Raw genomic sequence first — 17,881 nt, 5'->3', positions numbered from 1 at the left:
TTATTATGTAATTGCACTCAAAAACAAAACAATGCAAAACTTTAGAGCCTACAAGTCCACTCAATCCTACTTCTTGTTCAGCCAGTTGTTAACACAGACAAATTTGTTTACATTTACAGGAGATAATGCTGCCCATATTTTCCTTTTAAAAATGTTTTAAAACATCAAGGAGACTACTCTAATTTCTTTGTCGTCGATGTGCCCCTTTCACATAAAATAATACCTCTTTTAAAAAACAGAGCAAGACAAGTCAATATTAAAGCTTGATTGCTTGGTATGTCTTGCATTTCAGATATTGTTAGTGGAGCATTGAATAAACTTAAATCTAACAGAACACCCTCCACTACACCTCAGCGAGACAGAAATGGTAGGTATTTAGTGTTTATTTGCACTAAATAGAGCCTCATGCAGTATCTTTAGATTTGTGGACTATATTCTAGTAAGGCTGAAACTAAAGTGAATTTAGTTTTATTTCAAAGGGGTATGAGTTTCTAAACAATGTTTCTGGTCAAAATTGAATATAGTTACATTTTCAGTGAGGATACTGCATTTAGTCTTAGAGCTGCTAGCACTGGGCAGTTCTAGGATTAGAAATTAATCCGCTTTTATCTATTGAAAACCAAGGCTTGAATACAGTAGGGTAGCACGCAGCCATGTTGAGTGTTAGAGAATGAATTTATGCTTCAATTCAAATATATTTATCTTGCTTTGCTCTGTCCGTTTATAAACTTGCAAAAGATAACTGTTTGTTTTCTTGCAATGAAGAATGCAGCTAAAACTCTTCCCACCTATATTTTCTTGTCATATTAATTTGTTTTTTTACTTTCCTATGCAAAATTTATTAAAGCTATTTGAGTGCCATGCCTGTTTTAAAATGCATGTGTTTTGGTTCAGTTTAGAATAACTGCTTCTGGAGAAACAAAGCTGACTTAAATACTATATTGTTTGTATCTTCGTAAGCTCTCAACTTTAAGCGCTTATTGCAGATACAGCTTTATTAATTGTAGTCTTTCCATCAGTGACTCCATTGATTCTTACTCCAAGCACCAAGCGTAAACTTCCAACTGATTCTTCTCAAGGCTTCTCTAGCAAGAAAAGGCGGTCCCTGAAGCATAATTTTGGTTTCGAATTGCTCTCAAGTAGCTTTTTTAGCAGCGCCTCAACACCAGCATCAGGTATAGTGACTTACATTGTAGCTTGAAGGCTTTCAGGTTGTGCGGTTGTTAATGCCTTGAAATCTATTGCTCTTAGTGGGTAGTCCATAGAAGAGCAATTGTACTCAAATAACAATTTAATTACCTTCGTTCCTTGTGCTTTGCACCCTGTCTGTGGGAGATCTTATCAGGTCACATTGTTTCAGCTATCATCTGTGCTGATAACTCTCTGAAATCTATGTATCCATAACTGACTTGTCTCTATCCATCCAATTCTGCATTTCTGCTTGTCCGTAGCAGCTCCTCTTGAACATCTTGTTAAAGCTTGAAAGGTAAAATTTCAAAAGCACCCAATGAAAGTCGAGGACCTCAAGACTTAGACACTCTGAAAATTTACCTGAAATGGCCAAAATAGAATTCCTTTTCTTTTCTCCCCAGCCTTCTGTGTTTCACTAGTCACAAAACGACCATCTTTCCCATTATTCCCTCCTGCAGTCTGAAGGGTGTTTTTTGGTTTGTTTTTTTAATTTTTCTCTCCTTATACCATATATCTAGGTCTGAGATCGGCAACCTTTGGCACGCAGCCGTTCGGGAAATCCGTTGGCGGGTTGGGGATGGTTTGTTTACCTGCAGCATCCACAGGTTCAGCCGATCGCAGCTCCCACTAGCCATAGTTTGCCGTTCCAGGTCAATGGGGGCTTCAGGAAGCAGTGGCTAGCACATCCCTTGGCCCACACCGCTTCCCGCAGCCCCCATTGTCCTGGAACGGCAAACTGCAGCCAGTGGGAGCTGCGATCAGCCAAACCTGTGGATGCTGCAGGTAAACAAACCGTCCTGCCCCGCCAGTGGATTTCCCTGATGGACCGTGTGCCAAAGGTTGCTAATCCCTGATCTAGGTCATAGTCAAATCTCTCATATCTTGCCTAGAATATTGCTGTGGTCTCCTAAACATACCGTTGTCCTTTACATCATACAAAATGCAGCTGCTAAAGTAATCTTTCTTCTGAATCCTTCCACTGGCTTCCTATTCTCTATTGCTTCAAATTTAACCTTCTTGTCCTTGTCTTCAAAGCTCTACCTAAATTCGCCCCACCCTACTTTATTTCTTTGTCACGCTTGTATTGACCTCATCTCCTTCATACTGCCTGTGTTCCCGGGCTTGTTGTTCCAGGTTTGTCAGTTTTCTCTCTCAATCACCTCAGCCTTACTCTGTGTCACTGCCTGTTACAATTTCTGAGTTTATCTGCAAGACCACTATCCTGGCTATGTTCAAGTCTTTAATAAAGACCCACTCTTATTAGCCTGCTTATTGTGAACTGAGTTGAATTACATATATAAACTACCTATTCCTGTTCTTCTTCTAACCTCTTTGTCATTGTGTTGTGAGTTTACAGGAACAGTCCTCCTTTAATGTTTGGAAAGCACTTGGTGCCCACTAAGTGTTTAAAGAATCTTCACTATTTATGCTGACACTTAATCAGCAGTAAGTGTTAGCATAAATAGTGAAGATTCTTTAGTTAATCTATACTTCACAGCAGGTATGATAAGTACTAATGTTTTAGAAGATGCTAGCCTCACAGCTCAGCTTTCTGTGCAGGCTGATGGATAAAACACCATATCCTTCATTGTTATACTGCTACCACACTTAGCCAGAAGAGAGTTTTAAGAACTTATCCTTGATCTAGTGTTGTCAAAGATTAAAAATGACAAGAGACACTGTTGATCTTAAAACAAAAACTTAAATTTATTTTGATTGTTTTATTTAATATTGACAACTTTTGATCAATGATCTTCTAACTAATCTGTATGGAAATAACTTAAGATGTGACACCAGCAGCATACATGTTCTCCCACCTCTTGGTGTCAAAACAAAGGTTGTTTTGGGGTATGGTGAATTCCCCCTTTTCTTTTATGTAAGACTACAAACAAACAGAATTAATTGTTTGTGTCAGTTCTCTCAAGAACATTGTGCTGAACAAATGAGTTTTTGTGTGTGGTTTTTTTTTTAAACTTAGTTGCTAATGGTCAAGGTGAAAATAAGACACTTGCTTTAAAAAAAATTGAAGTGGCATTAGAGGTTTCTATTTTAACGTAAGAATACACCACCAAAACAAGAACCAATTTATCATGTACATGTGACTTTTTTTGTTCCTGTAGCTCAATTTGAAGCAAGCCCTTGTGTCTCTCTCGAGTCATCTCAGAGTTCACTGTCTCCTTCAGTCACCAGTGAAAAGCATCTGTCAAGTACAGGAAATCGAAGAAGTAAAAGAATTGCAAGTAAAAAAATTTACAGGTAACTTGTCTTAATTCACAGAAGCTATGAGTGCACACTGTTAAAAGTGAATTGAAAAGCAAAACGAAAAAGGATTTCCCTTTACTGTCTTATGGATAAAGACAATTTCAACATTATTTATTTTATTGATTTATTTAGAAGCTTTTATATTGAAAGGATCGTGTCTTGCCACGTGTAAAGTGAATTGATGATCTGCCCAGATCTTAGTGGCCAAGTGTCCATACCAAACTGCCATTACATTTGGGTTTTGTGTTGAAATGAACATGGACTAAAGCATACATGTACGCACATGCACATAATTAAATCAAGCAAGTTCCTTTCTCTTGTCATAATTCCCATTAAACTGGACTAAATATTAGCTTTTTACTTTTTAGCATTTTAAAGAAACTGATTCTTTCGGGATACTGGAAGTGTTTTTAAAAAAAAATCTAATAAGCTTTATAAGTGTGGTTTTTTTTTAAACTGTCTATTTTCAAGGAATTGTTTATGCCTTAATAGCTTATTTCAGTTCTTGGTAGGTCCTGACCCCTTTATAATATCTATTCCTCTTTCTGTATTTTCAGTACATCCTATTTCAGTCGCATCCATTTCTAAATCGTGGATTTCTAAAGCATACAAATGTTAATTCCTTTCTTGGGAATAAAGATTAGGGCTGTCAATTAGGATTAAAAAAATTAATCACGATTTAATTGCATTTATAACAATAGAATACCAACTGAAATTTATCAAATATTTTTGGATGTTTTTCTACATTTTCAATATTGATTTCAACACGGAATACAAAGTGCACAGTGCTCACTTTATATTCTTATTTTTGATTACAAACATTTGCACTGTAAAAATTATAAACAAAAGAAATAGTATTTTTCAGTACACCGCATACAACTACTGAAGTGCAATCTCTTTATTGTGAAAGTGTAACTTACAAATGCAGATTTTTTTTTTTTTTTTTTTGGTTACCTAACTGCACTCAAAAACAAAACAGAGTAAAACTTTAGAGCCTACAAGTTCCCTCAGTCCTACTTCTTATTCTGCCAATTGCTAAGACAAACAAGTTTGTTTACATTGACGGGAGATACTGCTGCCGGCTTCTTATTTACAATGTCACCTGAAAGTGAGACCAGCCATTCGCATGGCACTTTTGTAGCCGGTATTGCAAGGTATTTATATGCCAGATATGCTAAACATTCGTACATCCCTTCATGCTTCGGCCACCATTCCAGAGAACATGCTTCCATGCTGTGGATGCTCGTTAAAAAAATGTGTCAATTAAATTTGTGACTGTACTCTTTGCGGGGAGAACTGTAGGTCTCCTGCTTTGTGTTACACACATTCCGCATGTATTTCATGTCATAGCCACCTCGGATGATGACCCAGCACCTGTTGTTCATTTTAAGAACACTTTCACAGCAGATTTCACAAAATGCAAAGAAGATTTCTAAAAATAGCTACAGCACTCAACCCAAGGTTTAAGAATCTGAAATGCCGTCCAAAATCTGAGAGGGACGAGGTGTGGCGCATGCTTTTAGAAGTCTTAAAAGAGCAACACTCTGATGTGGTAACTACAGAACTTGAACCACCAAAAAAGAAAATCAGCCTTCTGCTGGTGGCATCTGACTCAGATGATGAAAATGCGTCAGTGTGTACTGCTTTGGATCATTATCAAGCAGAACCCATCATCAGTATGGAAGCATGTCCTCTGGAATTGTGGTTGAAGCATGAAGGGACATGAATCTTTAGTGCACCTGGCACTTAAATATCTTGCAATGCCAGCTACAACAGTGTCATGTGAACGCATGTTCTCACTTTCAGGTGACATTGTAAACAAGAAGTGGGCAGTGTTATCTCCTGCAAATGTAAACAAACTTGTTTGGCTGAGTGGCTGACCAGGAAGTAGGACTGAGTAGACTTGTAGACTCTAAAGTTTTACGTTTTTTATTTTTGAATGCAGTTTTTTGTACATAATTCTACATTTTGTAAGTTCAACTTTCATGATAGAGATTGCATTACAATACTTTTATGAGGTGAATTGAAAAATCAATTTTTTTTTCTCCAGTGCAAATATTTGTAATAAAAAATAAATATAAAGTGAGCACTGTACACTTTGTATTCTGTGTTGTAATTGGAATTAATATGTTAGCAAATGTAGTAAACATCCAAAAATATTTAAAATAAATGGTATTCTATTGTTTAACAGTGTGATTAATTTTTTTAATTGCTTGACCCTAATCTTTGAGTTTTTTGGTATTACTCTATTTGCTCTTTGTACCTGTTCAATTTCTTGAACATTGCCTTATTAGTGTCAGAACTTTACACAATATTTTAAATAGAACCTCATTGGCCCTTATTCTAGTATTTTAAATTATTTTATTTATGCTTATCAAATTTCTTTCTGTGAAGCACTACTGCGGAGTGCCTTTTGCACTAAAAGTTCAAAATAACGGGTGTAGAAGAATATAAATTGTAAAGAAAGAAATATACTGAATTTATCTTTTCATGCACTTTTTAAAAACAATTATTCAACTTACCAGGGTTGAATCAGGAAAAACTGGTTGCTTCTCTCCAAAGATTAGCCGAAAAGAAATGGTTCGCAGGTCATTACGTCTGAAATTTAGTCTGGGAAAAAGCAGCAAAGATGTGGTAAGTACACTTCTACTATCCTATTCATCTTTCTTGTAGCTTATACTATGGCAGTGGTTTTCAGCCTATGGTCTGTGGACTAAGCCTAAGATTTCCAAAGGGGTCTGCACCTCCATTTGAAATTTTTTTCAAGTTTCAGACTAATTTAATGTTTAAGGACAAGTGTAGAGAGTTCTGGATACTGTATGGTCCAGAACTCTAAAACCAGATCTGACTTACTAAACTTTTTTTAATTCATATTTAAGAAGTTCACTTTTAGCGGTTGCTGCAAATTGGAAAAGTATTTCCTGAATTGCAGACGTCAAAATTGAAAAGGCCTAGAAAGTAAATGAAGATCTAAATGACTTCCTCATGTTCAGCTTTTTAAAAAGATTAAGAGTAGTTTTCTTTCTCCCCCTCCCCCCTGCTTAAGAATATTTTAACTGGATGTCCAGTTGGTAAAGGATCTGAAAATATTGGCCGGCGACTTGCAAGTCAACAAGACTTGGAAAACAGAGTTGAATCTGTAAAGACAGATACACTTTTCAGCACATGTGTCAGTGAACAATTCTCAAAGAAAGGTAAATGTCTTGCAATACTTACTGAATATAACTAAAAAGAGAGAGCTTGTATTTTTGTGGGGTAAGGATAGCTTAAAAACCTAATGATTGCTTTGATATCTTTAGTTATTGAAAGCACTGAAAGTGAAAAGCAGACAGACAATATTAAAGGTTCTTAGGAAGCAACAGATAATTTATATTAACCAATTAGAGACCAGTTTTTGTATGTATAAAAATAAATATTTGCATTATATCATGCCTTGCTTCTTTGACGCTTGAACCTAATTGCTCTCTTTAATATTGTAACCTGTTTATGAAGGACTTTCATTTCTTTGAAAGAAAATAGTGTAAGTTTCTCAATTTCAGTGAATGGCATGGCTTTAAACTCGTAATTTTTTTTAATAACTTGAGTTATCAGCAAGAGTTTTGTCTGGTTTAGTTAATGTTCTATGAGTACTAAGGCTAACCAATATTTTTAAAGAAATAATTCTATCAAACTTCTCTCAAGGTTCACAAATAATGAGCAAGTCGGAGGAGAACTTGCTAACTCCAAAACATGAAAAAGCAAATTACCGAATGTCTTGGAATGGACCCAATATTACAGATTCTCATGGCACCAGCAACAATGAGGCAAGTCTCGTGGGATATCTTGAAGCAGAAGGCTGTTTTTCAGAACCTGTTCTTGTTGTTGGAAAGCCACCTGCCATTCCAGATGACTTAAGGCCCTCTACTGCAAATCATAAGCAAGATAATAGTCTACGGGAGTACTCGCTTTGTGTGGATGAGAATAACTTGACAACAGAAACGTTACTGAAAATTAAAAAAGCATTTTCTGAATCTGGAAGCAATCTTCAAAATTTAATAGGTGATGCAAAGTCTCCTGTATCAGATTTAACAGAAGAAAAGTTAAGTGAAAATCCCTGTCTAACAGATGTTAGTCAAGAGAAGGATCTTGTTGAAACTTCAGCTGAAAGTCTGGCAGCTGAAAAATCTAAGGATCAGTTTAACCAGTTTGCTAATAAATCTTATACCACTGACAAATATCAATCAAGTCAAGATGAAATCAAGGTTGTGGAGGAAAAGTGCTTCCAAAATCCTATTGAGATTGAACTTCAGACACAGAAATTGGGCATGGAAGATGCACCAGAACTTAGTATGCCTCAGGTAATGTCCAGGGAGGACAGGTTAACTTTTCAGAATAGTTATTCAAAAGATAATTTAAAGAAAATAGATTCCCTCAGAAGAAAAGAGAGTGAGGAACTGGAACAGTCAGAAAGAGTTGTTGAAAATTGCGAGCTGAAGTCCCGTAATTCAGAAAAAGAAAACAGTGAGCCTACTGCGGCTGGGGAGCGCCCTGTCTCACGGTTGTTGGAGTCTAAAAACAGTCCTGGCAAACAGTACTTGCAGACTGGAAGTTATGATAATACTGTACCTAAAACTTTACCGGTTTCTGACTATGGAAAGGTTTCTGACCACGTACACTGGTTCAACAAACTTTCATTAAACGATCCCTGTTCCGCAAGCAAAACTAAACCACCTCTTAAGTTTCAACGTACTCCTGTCCGCCAGTCTGTAAGAAGGATAAACTCCCTCTTAGAGTCTAACAGACAATCTGTAAGCTATAAATTGGCAAAACCTGGGGATGTTTGTTCTCCTCTTGTTAAATCCGTAAGCTATGATACTGCACTATCCTCCTGTACAGAAAAGTTCTCCAAGAATTCCACAGTTTCATTGCTCTATTGTGAAACTACACGCACACAAGTTTCTACATCATCTGAACTAGACTTAGCATCCAAATCTTCAAAATTGATAAATTCGCTAGAGCAGGCTGATACTTCTGTGAAAACAGTTAGAATCTGCAAACAGAAAGTGACTATTGGTAACCCATCAAAGTCTGTTCTAGAAGATCTAACCAATCATGAAGCACCAAAAGCTGCTGTAAAAATGAACTCAAGTATAAACTTTCTGATTGCCACACCAGATAAAAGTACCCTCAGGAAAAGTGCGACAGGAAAAGAAAAGGCTCGATACAGGGGATCTCCAAAGAATCCAATATCAAAAGCAAAACTCCTGCCAACTGCTAAACCTGTAGACTTATAAGTACTAATTTGATGATTTTCTCAAAGAATGTTAAGGTAGTTCTAGAACAATTGAGTCAATAAAGTCGATACGTGATTCTTAGTTCTGCTTTTTTGTAAAATAGGATTTTATTTTATTTTATTTTGAACTTGTACAAGTAAACTTTATTCTTTGTATGATATTAGGTATTTTTCCGTTTACTGTGGCTTCTTACGATTACTAGTCAGCTGCTCATTTTAATTTTGACTAGATTTTTAAAAATTAGAAAAATCTAGTTTAAAAACATATAGAAACCAGTTACAATAGGTTATGAATCGCTATCTCAGACACTGAGTCAGATCTTTTTAGAAATAACAGGTGAGCCTGAGGCATTTCAAAATCTTGCAGCTTCCAGTTGAGAGTAGTAATATTTCTTTAAGAGAAAATTGCTAGATATTTAAAAACAAAACCAACACATCCAAAAGCAAAATGGCTTATTGCTGACCATCAAAACATGTGAAACATTTTTCCATTTACTGTACTTGTCTTAATTCTTTAACTGTATTAAAACACTACAATCAAAAAGAGACTTGTCAGTGTTCAAACTTCAGTATCAATGTAGACTTTGCTACTGCTCCAATTCCTGTGTGGCCAGGGTATATATTGCTTTTGGTGTAAGTCAGGGTACCTATGGCTTTTTTTCCACTTGATAGGTGCACTTTTTGTCTATACAGATCTATTCCTATCTAAGCATTCGTGCACACAAATTGGAGAAGTGGTTGAGCATATGGAAAACAAATATGCAATTAGATACTGAAGTATTAAAAATTTTTGTACAGTACACTTGGCAGCATGGGTGTGTTCTGTTATGTTTACCTGATATCTTCATTTGCAGTCAAGCTGTAAAATAATGTTAAGTTAATAGCGCAAATGAGGCTATTTTTTTCTGGAGTAATTTTATGTAGCTAATCATATGATGCAAAAGTAGATTAAAGTACGCTATTGCTGAAATAATGGAAGACAAAAGTAAAAAGCCATACTGTTAAAAGTTCATTTGCACAAACAGATGTTTACATCTATCTTAGCATTAAAACTGCTTATATCTATGTCATATTCATTATAAAATTATTTAAGAGTAAAAACTTGAAACTTTTCCATTACTGATTTCTGTACGTGTAGCTTGTTTGCTGCCAGAACATAAGAGCGTTTTGGTATGTACTTGGTTTTGAGTCTAACAGCTTTTTTTGTCCCTTGTTTGTGAATGTTCTTTCTACAACACTGATTCCATATCCTATGTAGAAAAAATGACAAAGGACATTTGAGATGTCAGAGTTTCTGTATCCTTTAAGTCCTATCCAGGGCTCTATGTCCTCTTGACTATATTTAAAAACCCAATTTTTACAACTTCATCATTTTCACCAAACCTCTGACTGCCAAAAGCCAGGCAGATAATAGGCAATGAAAAGTCCTCATCCTCCTGATGCTGTGCCCTCTCTAAAAGCCAGGGGGAATAGATATGCTTCCCACTGTTCTAACCTGCAACAGATTTGGGCTCTGTTAGCCTATGGAGAGGAGTGAATTCCAAAGCTAAATGGCCTTTACATTGACTTCCGTAGCAGCACACTCTTTTTCGTAGAAAGATGACTGGAGCACAAGAATGTCTACTCACAAGTGCAAGAGAAAGCTATGGGCCAAGAAGTATATGGTCAAGTACATACAGTTCAGGTCCTTGTTTCTATCCTACAGAGCCTTCAACTTCTTAGGGTATGTCTGCACTCCAATTAGACACAAGTGGTTGGCTGGTGATAACTGACTCAGGCTTAAGTGGTTGTTTTACTGCAGTGTAGATGTTCAGGTTCAGGCTGCAGCCTGAGCTATAGGACCCTCCCACCTTACAGGGTCCAGTGTGAGCCCGAATGTCTACGCTGCAGTTAAACCACCCCTGAGCCTGAGTCAGCCGGCACTAGCCTGCTTAGTGTTTTTAATGGCAGCGTAGACATACCCTTAGATTTCACTCAAACAGGCAGCCATTGAGGGACATCTAGTAAAGTGCCAGCTTTTTCATCTGCTTCATTTCTGGATAGATTTTTGAAAAGAGATAGTTGTAACATCCTGGCGCCATGTAACAAATCTGGTACCTGCACATTCAAAGGGACAGATATTCATATTTGCCACAAATATGGTTGCTTCTCCCAGCCACTTTTGCTTTAGCTCCAGGCCTTGTCTGTATCCTATTCAGCCAGATGCTGCTTACAAGCAATTTATTGCTTTGCTGGGCGCCATTAAACCATGTCTTTGGCGCACTGAAGATGATAAAACCCAGATGTGGTGAAGTGGGAACTTCTTATGATATTTTTACAAAGTCTGTGTGCTTCAGTTTTCTCCTACACCAGGGATGGGCAAACTTTTTGGGCCAAGGGCCACATCTGGTGGAGAAATTGTATGCAGGGCAAGGGGTTGGGGTGCAGGAAGGAGTGCGAGGTGTGGGAGGGGGTGCGGTGTGCAGGAATGGGCTCAGGGCAAGGGGTTGGGACAGAGGAGGGGTGTGAGGTGTATGAGGGGGCTCAGGGAAGGGGGTTGGGGTGCAATGGGGCTCAGGGCAGGGAGTTGGGGTGCAGGGTGCAGCAGAGGTCTCAGAGCAGGGGCTTGGGGTGCAGGCAGGGGGCTTAGGGAGTTAGGGGGTGGCAGCGGCACGCACCGGGGCCAGGGCAGTGGCCGTGCTGTTCCGGAAAGTGGCCAGAACCACATCTCTGCACAGCCCCTGGGGGAGGGGGGGACAGAGCTCCACGGGCTGCCCTTGCCACACCTCCAGGTACCTCCCCCGAAGCTCCCATTGGCTGCGGTTCCCTGTTCCCGGCCAATGGGAGCTGCGGGGAGCAGTGCCTGGAAGCAAGGGCAACGCACGGAGCCCTCTTCCCCCCACCCCACCCCACTCCGGGCCCCCAGGGACGTGATGCTGGCCGCTTCTGAGAGTGGCACGGGGCCTGCGGCACCATGGGGGGCAGTCCCACGGGCCGGATCCAAAGCCCTGAGGGGCTGTAGTTTGCCCACCCCTCTCCTACACATTACATTGCCACCTAGTAGGGAAAAAGGATTGTTTGCTCTCAGGATGCCATTTCAGGTTTTGGTACGGGGGTAACTTTAACTGTGATTACAGGGGCTACTCAGGCACTGGAAACCTCTACATTTTTGCAGCTAATAACTTAGAAATTAGCTGACAGGAGCACAGTATCTAATTCTTATGTAAAGAAAAATCAATATGTATGTATATACATAAACACCAATTAAAGCTGTATTTTAATTTCAGTTAAGAACAATCAGGAAATAATACAGAAAGATATTCCTAATCCCAAACCTTGAGGTATCCGTTTTAGAGCCTTAACATAGGTATCAGAAACACAACTTTGATACTTTGTATGCTATCTTTAGCAGAGAAATAAAATCTGCTTAAAATCTTTTTACTCCTGCAATTATATTTTTAAATGGCTTATGTTCCAAATTGTGAAGAGAAGAATTAGATGGTTAATTTTATTCCAGAAATGTTTAAAGGTAAATAAATTATTTAAAACACTTCAGACATGAGCTAAAACTATGGATAATAGTGTGGTCTCATCTTGACAAAATTGTCAATGGCCTTGTTGATTATCTAAGTGTTTTTGAAGCTTCACATTCACAGGCTAAAATTAGAAACACGTAAGTGACTTGCTAATTTCTCCCATTGTGGAGCTTAAGTAGTCCTTTAGTCTCTTGAGCACAGAGAAGTACCTCTCATTTGATGCTGTAGAAACTGGATTGCTCACCCCACTATCTACAATAGACAACAAAGACTAACCCCTTGGTAAGTCGTTGAGAACATTCCAGAATTCAGAAATTGAAGTATTGGTTTGTATGTGCATACAATGTGCTTCTTGGCAACTTTGACTTCTCCATCCAGATCACCGAAATTGGTGCCTGCTGAATCTACAATTACTTTCCGTTTCTCATAATTAAGAAAATTTTCACCATTGTTTTAGCTCATGTTGGAAGTGTTACGTTTTCAATAATTTATTTACCTTTAAACACTTCTGGAACAAATTAACCATCTAATTCTTTTCTTCACAAGCAGTGTAGAAAGCAAACTCCAGTTGAGGGCGAATCATCTATCAATCTCAGTAAGAATTCTGTCCAGAACAGGATAGTAGAAATCAGATTATAGATTCTTGAGTGCTCTTGGGACCATCTGTAGATGACAGGCCCAGTGTACTAGAAACAAAAAAAACAAGGCCAGTTTGAAGGATATTTTCTTAGGTGGTCTTTGGTACTGCTGTGCTCAGCAGTTGCAACTTTCTGACCTGGAATAGCAATTTCAAGTTCCTGGGCAATGATTTTAGCTTCACATAACTCCTTCCATTGGCTCTCAGATACTCTCATTTGTTGAAGAGCAGCAATATTGCTTCTTACTGATTCCATTGCACTGGATAAATTTAGGTTTTCATGTTGCAGTTCTGAAGCACTATGCAAAATCTTGAATGTTCTTTCCAAAACCAAGAGCCTCAACAGAAAGGAATAGCTCTTTAACCTTGCCATCAAGCCTTTGCTCTGCTAGCTGATGGTGCTGAAATAGCTTCCAGTGTTTCCACTACAGTGCCCTATCTTGCATGCTGTTTTCGGAGGGAGTCATACCTGTATGACTAGTAAATTTCACATAATCTCCCTAGCTCAAGTACCCTCAGGTGTAGCTCCTGCTGTGCCTTAACAAACAGTTCATGGTGCTTGTAACTACTGGTCAGCAATTAGCTAGGAGAGTGTGCAGTCTTGAGGGTAAAGTAGCAGAATGGGGATCAGGGATGAGATACATTTCCTGCTCTAATATTAACATGTTCTGACATCTTGTGGCAAGTCAGTTTTAAGGGACACTGGTTAGATTTAAAATTGTAATAGGTATATTTTTACTTTGTTACTAACTCTTGATTTCAACAATTGTAGAAAAATCTAGATTACTTTCCATCATTTAGGCTACTTACTTTTTGCAGTTTACCAAGATTGGAATAGATCATTTAACTTTTGGATACATCCTAAGAGGGCAAGGCCTCCTGAGTTTATACTGCACCTAGCTGGGGCTCTAGGTGTGTTACCCTACTACGAATAATAATAGATTGGAAATACTTTAAACAGGAGTGCAACTGACACTTTCAAGTCCCTTTCACTTCTGTTTAAAGGGTAGTTACTTTCCAGAAGACTCTTAAGCACAATACTACAGTGATTGAATTGTCGTTCTCACAAGGGAATATTTAAAACCAAACGCCAAGAAAGCTCCTCATTTTAAAGTTAAGACTCTCTTTCTCATTTGTTATTCAGGGTCTGTATATATGTGTTTTTGTTTTTTTTAAAGTACCATTTTCTGTTTGAATGCTGTGCCTCAGTTCTTATTGCTCTAAAATGAGAATAATTATACTTGCCTGCCTGCCCTAGGGAATTATAAGGATTAGATTGAGATCTGTGGGGCAGGAACTGGGCCACCTTAATGGTTTGTATGGCATCTAGCACAATGGGGGATTCCTGCTTAAGGTCTTTGGGGGCTACTATAACATTAGTCAGCTGTTGAGATGCCCATTAGTGGTAGCTGAAGGGGACTTACCTGGGTGTGGGATGCTGGTGGATTACAGATCAATCTTTGTGTTGGCCAGCAGCACAGCCTTCATCCCCTCTGCAAGCTCAGCCCCTGGTGGCAGAAGCTGACGCACAGCACGGACACATACCTGTCCTTGAAGCTGCAACCACTGCTGGCCATGACAACTGTGGACCAGAAAGGTCTGCCCTCAGTCTATTCTCAGGGAGAGGTGGGGGGGGTACTCCCTGCTTCTTTGAGGGTAAACTGACTCCAAGACCCACTTAGCTGCTCCTAGCTCCCCACTCTGAGGATCCTTGCCCCAGGAACTGTTCCCCCTCATCTGCTCCTCCCACACTCATTGGTCCCTCCCTCAGGGCACAGCCATATGCCCTCACCTCTCCCTTTCCTTGGAGAATGACTCTCTTTCCCCCTCCCCAAGCCTGGAGGCCCTGTGTTATTCCCACCACCACCACTGGAGCCCCTGTGCTCCTGCTCTCACGCTGAGTGACCCCGTCCTTGCCTTCCCCACCCGCAGAGGCCCTGAGCACACCCCTCCCAGGGACCACCCCCCTTCTCTTTACCCCAGGTCAGTTAAGTCACTCCATATCATCTCAGCAGCTGATTGGTGGAGGCAGGCAGGGTGGATGAGCTAACGCAGCAGAAGAAATTGACCACAGTGGCAGTAGCTGGAGAACCCGGACTTCAGGAGGAAGGGACCTTGCTGCACTGTGCTTCAGGTAAGAGCTCTGCCTGGGGCTGGGGCTTGGCCTACAAGCAGACCTCTGGTACAAAACTCTGCAGGTGGGGGGGTGGGTGCACCCCTGCCCTCCCTAAATGGGGCCCCTGTCAGGGCAGACATGAGTGGGAGTGAATGAGTTGTTAAGGAAGTGGCTGAAACCAATCCAGATCAACAAGGCATCCAAAGAGACAATGCTAGCTCCAATGATTTATGAATTGACACTCAATAGCAGGATCTATGGCAGGACACCAAGATCCAGGTGTATAAAACAATTGTTATTCCTACACTCCTTTATGGATGCGAAACCTGGGTGACCCATCAACAGATCCTCAAGAGTCTAGAGAGGTATCACCAATGATGCCTGTGGAAGATCCTTTGCATCAAGTGGGAAGATCGCTGCACTAATGCCAGCATCCTCAGTGAAGTCAAGGTCACCAGCATTGAAGCAATGATCCTCATGCACCAACTCTGTTGGGTTGGATATTGTGTGCAGATGCCAGACTCTTGCCTCCCAAAACAAGCCCTCTACTCTTAGCTCACACATGGTCAGAGATCCCATGGTGGTCAAAGGAAATGCTACAAGGACACCCTGAAAGCGTATCTCAAGAAAACTGATGTGGCTGTCACAAGCTGGGAGGAGCAAGCCACCAACCGATCCCAGTGGCATCACATCCTCCATCAGGCAGTAGCCCGTTTTGAGAAGTGCCTTGCCCTCAAAGCTAAAAAGAGAGAGAAGGAAGGAAAAATAACTTTTTCGAGGGATTACCGATGATGATGATGATGATAGCAGGAAGCTTGGGGCGGGGGGGAGAATGTGAACTCAGTAGGGTCCAGCCTAGGGAAGAAAGGACTGAACTGTGACCAGGGGATGATAAAGAATAGGCTTCTGGAAGAGGCTGGAAGCTCTGACCTGGGCACAGGGGGAAAGGAGACAAAGCCAGGGATGGAGTCCATCACAGCTTGGGTAGGATGGGCTATGGCATAACGGCTGCCTCTCTTTGATAACCTTTTCAGGTTCATTATGCTGGGTGACTAATAAATAGTTACCTTGTTTTGGAATGGCTGCTTGTGTCGCTGTAAATACTGGGAGCATTGAAGAGATACAGTATAAGCCTCCTTATAGAATCATAGAATATCAGGGTTGGAAGGGACCTCAGGAGGTCATCTAGTCCAACCCTCTGCTCAAAGCAGGACCAATCCCTAACTAAATTATCCCCGCCAGGGCTTTGTCAAGCCTGACCTTAAAAACCTCAAAGGAAGGAGATTCCACCACCTCTCTAAGTAATGCATTCCAGTGCTTCACCACCCTCCTAGTGAAAAAGTTTTTCCTAATATCCAACCTAAACCTCCCCCACTGCAACTTGAGACCATTACTCCTTGTTCTGTCATCTGCTACCACTGAGTACAGTCTAGATCCATCCTCTTTGGAACCCCTTTTCAGGTAGTTGAAAGCAGCTATCAAATCCCCCCCTTATTCTTCTCTTCTGCAGACTAAACAATCCCAGTTCCCTCAGCCTCTCCTCATAAATCATGTGTTCCAGTCCCCTATTCATTTTTGTTGCCCTCTGCTGGGCTCTCTCCAATTTGTCCACATCCTTTCTGTAGTGGGGGGCCCAAAACTGGACACAATACTCCAGGTGTAGACTCACCAATGTTGAATAGAGGGGAATAATCACTTCCTGATCTGCTGGGAATTCTCCTACTAATCAGCCCAATATGCCATTGGCCTTCTTGGCAACAAGGGCACACTGTTGACTCATATCCAGCTTCTTGTCCTCTGTAATCCCCAGTTCCTTTTCTGTAGAACTGCTGCTTATCCAGTTGGTCTCCAGCCTGTAACAGTGAATGGGATTCTTCCATCCTAAGTGCAGGACTCTGCGCTTGTCTTTGTTGAACCTCATCGGATTTCTTTTGGCCCAATCCTCCAATTTGTCTAGGTCACTCTGGACCCTATCCCTATCCTCCAGCGTATCTACCACTCCTCCCAGTTTAGTGTCATCTGCAAACTTGCTGAGGGTGCAGTCCACGCCATCCTCCAGATCATTAATGAAGATATTGAACAGAACCGGCCCCAGGACCGACCCTTGGGGCACTCCACTTGATACCGGCTGCCAACTAGACATGGAGCCATTGATCACTACCCATTGAGCCCGACGATCTAGCCAGCTTTCTATCTACCTTTATAGCCCATTCATTCAGCTCATACTTCTTTAACTTGCTGGCAAGAATACTGTGGGAGACCATATCAAAAGCTTTGCTGAAGTCCGGGAATAACACATCCACTGCTTTCCCCTCATCAACAGAGCCAGTTATCTCATCAGAGAAGGCAATTGGTTAGTCAGGCATGACTTGCCCTTGGTGAATCCATGCTGACTGTTCCTGATCACTTTCCTCTCCTCTGAGTGCATCAGAATTGATTCCTTGAGGACCTGCTCCATGATTTTTCCAGGGACTGAGGTGAGGCTGACTGGTCTGTAGTTCCCCAGATCCTCCTCCTTCCCTGATTTAAAGATGGGCACTACATTAGCCTTTTTCCCGTTTTCTGGGACCTCCCCCGATTGCCATGAATTTTTGAGATAATGGCTAATAGCTCTGCAATCACGTCTGCCAACTCCTTTAGCACTCTTGGATGCAGCACATCTGGCCCCATGGATTTGTGCTTATCCAGCTTTTCTAAATAGTCCTGAACCACTTTTCTCCACAGAAGGCTGCTTACCTCCTCCTTATGCTGTGCTGCCCAGTGCAGGGGTCTGGATTAGCTGCAGGAAGCCACAAAGAGAAACAAGGATCTCTGGCACCAAAGATCCAGTCTGAGTCTTAGAGGCCACAGTCCAACCCCTATGGAACAGTGTAGGTTCTTGGGGCCTG

The 17,881-nt window shown here is 40.7% G+C and overlaps 1 protein-coding gene across 1 annotated transcript in view; it reads left to right on the top strand.

The window, feature by feature from the left end:
- LOC311521480 (rho GTPase-activating protein 11A-like) overlaps positions 1 to 17,881 on the top strand; it is an 83,783-nt gene that overhangs the window by 17,193 nt on the left and 48,709 nt on the right. Inside the window, exons 7-12 of the mRNA XM_084629810.1 lie at positions 293 to 367; positions 1,020 to 1,175; positions 3,312 to 3,447; positions 5,979 to 6,087; positions 6,500 to 6,647; positions 7,135 to 8,721. Of these exons, the coding sequence (XP_084485936.1) occupies positions 293 to 367; positions 1,020 to 1,175; positions 3,312 to 3,447; positions 5,979 to 6,087; positions 6,500 to 6,647; positions 7,135 to 8,721 (2,211 nt within the window). The remainder of the gene's footprint in view (positions 1 to 292; positions 368 to 1,019; positions 1,176 to 3,311; positions 3,448 to 5,978; positions 6,088 to 6,499; positions 6,648 to 7,134; positions 8,722 to 17,881) is intronic.

This window comes from Lepidochelys olivacea (genome assembly GCF_965140295.1).
Source record: "Lepidochelys olivacea isolate rLepOli2 genome assembly, chromosome: 6".
NCBI lineage: Eukaryota > Metazoa > Chordata > Testudines > Cheloniidae > Lepidochelys > Lepidochelys olivacea.
This window is presented reverse-complemented; position numbering and strand designations above follow the sequence as displayed.